The sequence below is a fragment of the Pseudogymnoascus destructans genome (assembly GCF_001641265.1).
Source record: "Pseudogymnoascus destructans isolate 20631-21 unplaced genomic scaffold scaffold_7, whole genome shotgun sequence".
Lineage (NCBI taxonomy): Eukaryota > Fungi > Ascomycota > Leotiomycetes > Thelebolales > Thelebolaceae > Pseudogymnoascus > Pseudogymnoascus destructans.
Genome location: NW_020167526.1, coordinates 1,226,052 through 1,235,361, shown reverse-complemented (window position 1 = coordinate 1,235,361; position 9,310 = coordinate 1,226,052). Strand labels below are relative to the sequence as shown.

Genomic DNA, 9,310 nt, shown 5'->3' with positions numbered 1-9,310 from the left:
CAGTCTGGCACCCGACCGCGTCGTCAACGGCGCGGCGGACCTGCTGCCGGCCGTGCTGCAGAAGCCGCCGGGGGCGTACTAGATGAGCGCCTCGATTTTAAAAAAAGGAGAGCTGAGAGAAGGACTACGAGGAAGGCACTGGCCGGACCGTGCCGGCGACCACACACGGCGAATGGGATGGGATGATGAATGTACGTGCACACGCGATTTCAACATCGGAGATGATTTCAACAATGGGCACAGGTGGGCGGGAACAAAACAAAAAAGAGATTTTATATATTCCTTACTATATTTTTTTGGGGGGCTCTCTGGGGTTACCGTTGGATCGCGGATGGGGATGGGGTTTGTAGAAAGGGGGAAGGGGGAAAAGGGACATACATGGGCGCGCCTGCCTGAGAAGGTGAGGATATATACGAGGGCATGGCGGCGAGGGGGAGGGGAGGGGGAGGGGATTTGTTTTTGTTAGCAGTAAGTTATATTCTTCGTGTCGTTTCAGATCAGAGCAGAGCAGCGCAGAGCATGTTTTTTTGATAGCAGAGCAAGCAGGCAGTAGCGATGAATTGGATTGGCACTTTTTCGACTTTGCACCAAAAATGTTTACCCGTGAAGTTACCTTCTTAACCTATCACGCAACCTCGCAAGCCTATCGCAAACCTATCTACATCGGAAACCTACCTCGCAAGCCTATCTACTTCGGAAACCAACCTCACAAACCTACCTTACCTCCCACAGCTCCCCCCCATCCCTCACCCCTGAACGCCTCACGCCCGGGAGCTACCTCCAAACAGCTCATCGGAGACAAAAAAACGCTTGACACCCACCTACCGACACGCAGCTCAATTCCTCTGACAAATTATTGGGGCCCATCTGTCACGAACCGAATCACGTGCGGGCAATACTCACGTGCCCTTCAGTGCCAAGACGGAGGCATGTCGGTCCGGACAGGACACGTAGAACTATATAGTAGGAACGCGGACCTTCGGAGGAAGGTCAGCGTTCAGTCTTCGTATCAATAGACCAGGATTCTACGTATATTCCTTCCCGTGACTTCCCACTGCCCTACTCGCCAAGAAGTCCTTTACATTCTGAACGCTCCATCATTCCTACGATTAGGAAGAGTAGCCCAGTGAGGGAAGTCAAAAGAGAAGCCGAAACCATGCCGCCACGCACCCGCACTCAGACCGCAGACACCGAAGGGAGTGGCAGTCGCGAAGCAGCGTCTCTGCCACCAGCTGAAAGCCAGCAAGGGATCGAGGCCCAGCTAGCAACCGCCCAGGCTATTGAGGAAGAACTCCTCGCGAAGCTTCAGCTCAAGGAGGCGGCCGAGCGAATTGAGCGGCTAAAGAAGCGGTTGGAAGATGGGGATGTAGCGGAGGTTCTACCGCCAATCCTTCCCGTCGACGATCAAAGTGTCGCGTCGTCCAGCTCTGTCTCTTACGGGGGACTGCCGAAGAGCATAAGACCCCGGCAGATCGCCCCATATAAGGGAAGAACGGTGCGAGAGCATTCAGAATTTGTCACAAGCTGCGAGTTAAGCTTTCAGTTAGAGCCAAGTCTGAATAAATCAGACGAGCTCCGCTGTGACTTGGTGGTGACGTGGCTTGAGGGCGAACCTCGAGACGCATGGCTTCGACACGAGAAGGAACCTGACTTCCAGAAGACTTGGAAGGGGTTCAAGAAGTTCCTTCTCGATCACGTCGAAGATCCAGTCAATCGGGGCCTCTCGACAGCAATCAAATACGAGGAGGCGCGCCAGCGACCCGGACAGTCTGCGCAAACCTTTGCGACCTACCTCGAGATGTTAGAGGGGGAGTTGAAGGCATACAGTGAAGAACATCGAGTTCAGCACTTCCTCGCAAAGCTCCGGCCCGATCTACGCTTAAAGGTAATCACCTACCCTGAGATTCCGCGGACGCGAAGCGCCCTCATTGCACTCGCCTCGCGGTTCGAACAAGCCAACCCATTCAAGGGTCAGGAAAAGGGAGTTCAGAAGGGCCACAAGGAAGAGAAGAAGGGAGAGAATCCCCTCAAGAGGGGCTCGCACCCCTACCAGGGTAGTCAAAGCGGAGACAAAGCGGGCATAAAGTGCTCGCGTCTCTCAGATGAGGAAGAGAAGCGGCGTAGGGACAATAACCTTTGTTTCCATTGTGGAAAGGAGGGACACCGAACCGCTCAGTGCTTCTTACGGAACGGGGAAGGCGCGTCGCGTATTCGAGCTGTACAGCAGGACAACCTGCCAAGGAGTATCATGCCACCAAAAAACTAGGACCCTCTATCCAAACCCCGATGGATAGAGCGGTTACTCAGGGAGAGAACAGCCTGTCGATCCTCGTTGACGTACGAGGAGCGGAAGCGTGGCGACCGCTTCGCGCACTCGTAGACAGCGGCACGACTACCAACCTCATATCCCATTTAGTAGCAAAAGAGCTAGGGGGAGTATGGGAACCAAGTTATACCACAGCAAAGGGTGTAGGAAGCCAAGAAATACCTCTCTTCGGAAAGTCTCAGCTCACCCTCCGCATCAAGGACGATGGGGGCAAGATGCAGGAAAGAGAACACCTCTTTGCGTCTACGGCCATGGAGGAATACGACCTCATGTTAGGGTATCCATGGCTTCTCCGCGAAAACCCAGTGATTAATTGGACGCTCGGGACGTGGCGATTCCCTACCGACAACATCCAGTATATCTCAAACGAGGAGGCAGAAGAGCTGCGGGGGCAAGGCGGACCAGTGTATGTAGCAATGCTACACCGAATGGACGACCCCCAAGAACCCCAACCTACACCAACAGTCCCAAGGGAATATCAATCTTTCGAGGACGTCTTTGACGACGAAGGGGCAGCGTCGCTCCCAGAGTACTCAAAGAGGGCAGAGCACGCCATCAATATTGAGGAAGGGAAACAGCCCCTGTGGGGACCAATCTACAGCCTCTCAGAAAAGGAGTTGGCAACGCTTAGGGGTTACATTGAGGATTCGCTTCAGAGGGGCTGGATCCGTCACTCGACGAGCCCAGCTGGAGCGCTGATCCTCTTTGTCCTGAAGCCGGATGGCTCGAAGCGCTTATGCGTCGATTATCGAGGGCTTAACGCCATGACGGTGAAGAATCGACACCCAATTCCTCTTATATCGGAAATACTCGACCGCCTAAGCAGGGCCGCAGTGTTCACGAAGCTTGACGCAAAGGATGCATACCAGCAGATGAGAATCTGAAAAGGGGACGAATGGAAAACTGCCTTCCGAACAAGGTACGGCCTGTTCGAATATTTAGTGATGCCATTTGGGCTGTGCAATGCCCCCGCATCATTCCAGGCGTATATAAATGAGGCGCTCACAGGCCTCGTAGACGTGATGTGCATCGTCTACCTTGACGACGTTTTGATCTATTCGAAGCGCAAGGAAGAGCATCCGCAACACGTCCACACTGTCCTCGAACGCCTACGGAAGTTTAAAATCTACTGCAATCTAAAGAAGTGCAAATTCTCAACAAAAGAGGTTGAGTTTCTAGGCTTCATTGTGTCTATGAAGGGGATCTCAATGGACCTATCGCGGGTCGAGACAATCACAGACTGGCCAGTGCCAACAACCTTCCGAGACCTACAGGTCTTCTTAGGCTTTGCGAACTTCTATCACTTCCTTTGAGGAGTTCCGTGAGCGGTTGCGCAATACGCGAATAGCCCGCGATGAACCTTCGGGTGTTATCGTAGTGGCCATGGTGGTAGTCGAGTCCACTTTCTCAGGGCACGGCACACCAACAACAGGCCCGCCAGCGTGGCTTAGCCGGCACTCGCTACCCGCAGTAAGGGGGCTGTGGGTGAGGGAAGGCGGACTACACTACGACGCTACGACGGAGCCAGACAAGCAGCAGCGGTCCTGCACGCTATGCGAGCTCGTCACACACCGAACCCGCCAGCGAAGGAATCGCATCGTGCGTCCGCGCGTTGTGGTTTTGGCACGGAGGGCGCGGACAGTGCGAACGCCTAGGTACAGGGGGGGATCAATGGCGAGGGGAGCGCACACCATCAAAAGGAAAGCACATCACACCGCTGGCGCCGGCGCCACTGGAGCGCCGAAACAACGTGTCCCACTTGCAAACCATTGACATAATCGTTGGTTCTCAAACCACCGCCTGGAGGCGGTTGGCGAAAGTAAACTGGGACGCGAAAGCGATTGTGGGACACTTTGGGAGCGGACTCACGACGCGACACGACTGACCATGAACATGACCGACAACGAGCACAACTACAACCACAACTATGCCGGTAGTTGAAGTAAATAAAAATGAAGCTCTTTTAAATGCCATTGAATTTTTAAATGAAAACCCAACAGAGAAGAGTGCTACAGTAGCACGGATGTACAGAGTAAACCCAAGTACGCTCCGGACTATACGACTACGACAATGACGCGCATCACCACAACGCACCGCTGTGCCACGCGGAGGCCAGAACAGAGTACTGTCTGATGTACAAGTTACAGCTATACAAAGATACATCCAACGCTCGTACGAAAATGGGTACGGTGCAACTAAGCCTATGGTGTTCAGTGCCATCTGCCAACTACGTGCAGCAGAAACTCCAACACGTGCACCACCATCACAACGGTGGTTCCAGACATGGATTAAGACACAACAACACAACTTCCATACAATAAAAACCCGGCCAATTGAAGCAGCACGGGTTGCATCTCATGAAGTATCAGCTATTAAAGAATGGTTTTATGAATTTAAAGATGTGTGTAATCAACTAGATATTACTGCAGGTGATATCTACAACTTTGATGAAGTTGGATTCCGTGTAGGAATGAGCACCGGTGAACATGTGTTGGTACCATCTGCAGTAAAGGAGGTAAGTTGTTTCTACTTATCTTACTTTATATTATTCTAATATTTATAGCTTTATATACAAGCTCCAGAGAACAGACAAAGTCTTACAGTTATAGAGACAATTTCAGCTGCTGGCATTGCACTTCCACCGTTCCTTATTATACAAGGAAAATTACACATGGAATGGATATACAAACTCTGAGCTTGCAATGGAATGTCTACAGCATTTTATTCAACATACACCGTCTATAAGAACGAAATTGTTAATAATGGACTCTCATGTGTTTCCGTCTCATCTTACGCATATTCTACAACCGCTAGATGTTACTGTGTTTGCACAATATAAACATTGGCACCGACGTGCAATTCAACAAGCAATCCGGAATTTTGATACAGATTATAATGTTATATCTTTCTTTAGAGACTTGTCTACTATCCGTAAGCAGACATTTACAAAGGGTAACTGTATCAAGTCTTTTAGAGACGCAGGTATTTGGCCACCTAACTATGAAAAGATTCAAGAGAAGGTTGCTATATATGCAAAACCAGAAGTTTTAGAAACACCACAATGCGCATTTCAAGCAAGTTATGATCTTTCAACATGGAGTCAAACATTTGATAAGATCCTTAGTTCACCATCACGGCAAAAGTGGGCGTCTTCTTATACTGAAATCCAAACTCAGTTAACAGAGGCTGAGCTGTTCCAGTCAGAGCTTGTACAAATTACTACTATTATGACCGAGCAACGACAGCGGAAGGTTAGAAGTCGGAAATCTATTCAAAAAGGTGGTGCTATTACAGTTGAACATGCACGGCAAAGGATTTATGAGAAGAAGGTAAAGGAGCAACTTTTAGAAGAAGCACGGGAGAAAAGAGAGAGAACACGCATGGTGAATGTTGAGTGTAAGATGCAGCTCCGTGCTGGCATCGATGCACGGAAGGCAGAACGTACACGGAAAAAGGACCTACATGAATTTCAAAAAAGTAACCCAGACACGGAGCCAACAATTGGCTTACGTACAGAAATCATTGACCCGGACATTACACAGAAGAAACGTGAGGAGGAGGAGGAGGCGGGCCGACTGTTAGCCATCGAGGAGAGTGGGTACGTGAACTTTGCAGGCTTGGACTATGACATGATTCACGATGCAAGTGACGGTGGCTTTGATGATCAATCACTGCCTGACAATATTGATCCAAATCTTTTTTAATTATTTAATTCTATAACTTATATATATTTACAGCATTGTTACGTTGTCAGTCGTGTTCATGGTCGGTCGTGTCGCGTCGCGAGTCCGCTCCCGAAGTGTCCCACAATCGCTTTCGCGTCCCAGTTCGCTTTCGCCAACCGCCTCCAGGCGGTGGTTTGAGAACCAACGATTAAGTGCCCGGCGATTGGCCGTGTCGGTACGGGTTGGAAATGTGGCAAGGGGAAGAGAGCGGGAGAGAGACTGGACCAATTCCAATCCCTCTATCCCCCATCCGGCCCCTACACTTACACACCCCGGTTTTCGTCCCGCGCCAAGACCCAACCACGTGCCGCGTGCTACAGTAGGACCCCTGTTATAGCGATCTCCTATTAGCCGATATTTCCTATATAGCGATAATGTTGAGGCCACGCTGGCTTTTTATATGTAATTTTTGACTCCTTTTACAATACTACGATATCGTTCCGTGATATGTAATAAAATCGTTATATTTTGTATGTGTAAAATGGCTCGGCAGGGTATTACAATTGAGCAACGGCGTGCCTTACGTCGATGGGCCCATCGACAGCACCCTACGCCTACACAGAAAGCCTGTATACAGTGGTTCCAGGAGATGTACGGCCATAAAGTAAGCCAGTCTACTATTTCTGAGTCCTTGAGCGCCACTTTTGAGAGGCTAGATACTGAAGCCGGAGCTATATCGACGTCTGCCCTTCGTATCCGTTCCGGCTTTTGGCCTGAGCTCGAAGAGGTCCTTTGGCATTAGCAGCTTCGAGTTGAACCAAACGGGGCGTTTACTATAGGCGAAATCCTTCGAGAAAAGGCTCGAGGTCTAGCATCAACTCCCTCATTATAGGGAGAAACCCGAGCTAGAATTTAGTACTCGGTGGCTTGAAAATTTCAAGAAACGGCATGGTATTCGAGCACGATTTCAACACAGCGAAGCAGGGTCAATTCCTAATGTAGAGGTAGCGATGGAAGGGCTACGGCTTATTACAAAGCAATATGAAGAGAAGGATATATATAACATGGATGAAACTGGATTATTCTAGCGTATGAGACCCTCGGGAGGTCTCCTTTTTCAGAGTATTCTAGGCGTCAAGAAGGATAAAGCACGAATAATGGGTATTTTATGTACGAACGCAACAGGAGAAGACCGAATCCAACCTTGGTTTATTAGAAAAGCTAAAAAGCCACGAGCTTTACAAGGAATCGATGTTTCAGGAATAGGAGGCATATGGAAGCATAATTCGAAAGCTTGGAATACAACAATTGTTAGGGTGTGCCGAGATGGCGGTGCTGAGTAAATAAATGGCTATACGCGCGCACGGGTGTGGATTCACATTTTTAGTGTTGCGGTATAGTCCAGACTTGCGGGACCTCACAGCGGTCGTGGTGCAGATCGAGATCCGATCTTGATCACGGGCCGGGTGGGTGCCAGAGGTGGTGGTCGGGAGTTTGTCGGGTGCTGAGGCTCGGTTGGCCGCGGGATGGGGTGTACATCCGTGGGATGAGTGGTAATGAAAAGATGCCCCTTTTCGATGCTATTGTTAGGAAGGAGAGATGATGGTTAGGGGACTGTACTGTGCTCGTCTTCGTAGAGTATACATTGGGCAGATGGCGCATGTGCAATATTGGGCTTCTGTGCGTCTCCGTCTGTCGCACAGAATTGGAGAGTACAGCGCACCCGAGGGCACTCTTCGCCCCCTTCGCTGTGAAACCCTTGCACAATGGTGCGCCACTGATACTCGAGTATGTCGAGTATTTGTAAGTCGAAAACGTGTGTGTCCCGGTGAGTTAGAGTGCTGTGCGTCCTGTGCAGTGTGCTCATCTGCAAATATACAGCGCAATATGTACGCAAATCTCCCCTCGTGCCCGGAGTCGTCTCCAGAACATCCCCGCAGCCTCGTGGTGCGGAAACCGGCCGTTGCACACCCAATCTCGCCCACCGCGCGCCCCTTTTTAGGCTCTGGGTTTCAGCGGTGCCGCCGCCATGTGCGCACGATCACACTGGGGAGGTATGCCAGGGATCTGTTAATTTGCGGGCGACGCCTCTTTTGCTTCTTTGCCGGTAAGTTACAAGGAGCGGGCGGGGGAGTCTCTGAGCTTCGATCCTGGCTTAGTGGCCTGCACTTAGGTACTCTGTACAGGAATTGCGCGTAAACTTTCCGTTTGCTCTTTTGCTTCTGGCTGCGGGTTGCAGTATCATATCCCACGTACTCAATCTTGCAGGGAGCGCGGGCGCCTATGGGTTGCCTCGACCTCCTCACCACCCAATCTTGTCCCGAACTGCACCTACAACTATTTTCTCAAATTGACAAATTGCTCACAACTTTTCCCCAGACCCTCAGGGCTATACTTCCAGTCAATTACGCATTATAACTCCCATCTCCATCCATTCATGCTCCTTTCGAGCATCCCTAGGTGGTAATGGAGGCCTCAACCCCCTAACGGCTAGATCTAGGCCCCTAGGAACCACAACCACCATCCAACCTCAACCGCACTTCTAAGAGATAGCAGAGGACACTTAGTACTAATACTGTTCCTCCTCTACGCCTTGCTTAGGTGAAAGCGCGCCTAACAGTCACGAAGCAACATCAGCCATTAGTAGCCAACTTAATGCCATCGAAAGGGAAGCTAAGATATAGCACATAGTTATGTACGATTTTGCTAGCATAGTAGACAAGTTTGTGTCCTCCTACAAGCTACTAGAGCAGCACACTTTCACCTACAACCTCTATAACAAGGTAGTCAGCTTTCTCACTACCTCTCTATATGTAGAAACTTCTAACTATGCCCCTATCTACCTTAGAAGCTAGCCCTCACTAGCAGCTACCTCTATAGGGCCGAAATCTGTTAGCTAGGCGGATGTGGCTAAGACCCTAAAAAACTTAGGGGCTTCTCTTTAGGGAGCTAGGGTCCCTCGTCCGTTTCTAGCAGCAGAGCAGCTATTGTAACCTTCTACGCTATAGGCTCTAGCTATAGCTATAGGACTGCTCTAAAGCAGGACATAAGACTCCTTATTATAGTAGTGTTACAGCTAGCATTTACAGCTACAACCTCACATGATGGATAGCAGAGGATATGTTAGATATTTGTTATCTATGATATCTCTAATATCCCTTTAGCATGACGCCACTATATAAGTAGATAGTATTCCCTTAGATAGGAGCTTCGTGCTCAACTTAATATAGTATTCTTTACAATACTATAACATGTTACTTAGAAAGCCTTTGTGTTTAATACCCTGCCTCCTCTGTTAAGTCAACCTTATACAAGAAAC

General features: G+C 49.8%; 1 protein-coding gene across 1 annotated transcript; it reads left to right on the top strand.

Annotated features, from left to right (window-relative positions):
- Positions 1-4,213: 4,213 nt before the first annotated feature.
- On the top strand, positions 4,214-6,030 carry VC83_03085 (uncharacterized protein; the record flags this gene model as incomplete). The annotated part of the gene is made up of 3 exons (XM_024466734.1): positions 4,214-4,259; positions 4,474-4,841; positions 5,503-6,030. The coding sequence occupies 3 exons, from the start codon at positions 4,214-4,216 to the stop codon at positions 6,028-6,030; spliced, it is 942 nt and encodes a 313-aa protein (XP_024325263.1).
- Between the last annotated feature and the right edge of the window lie 3,280 nt (positions 6,031-9,310).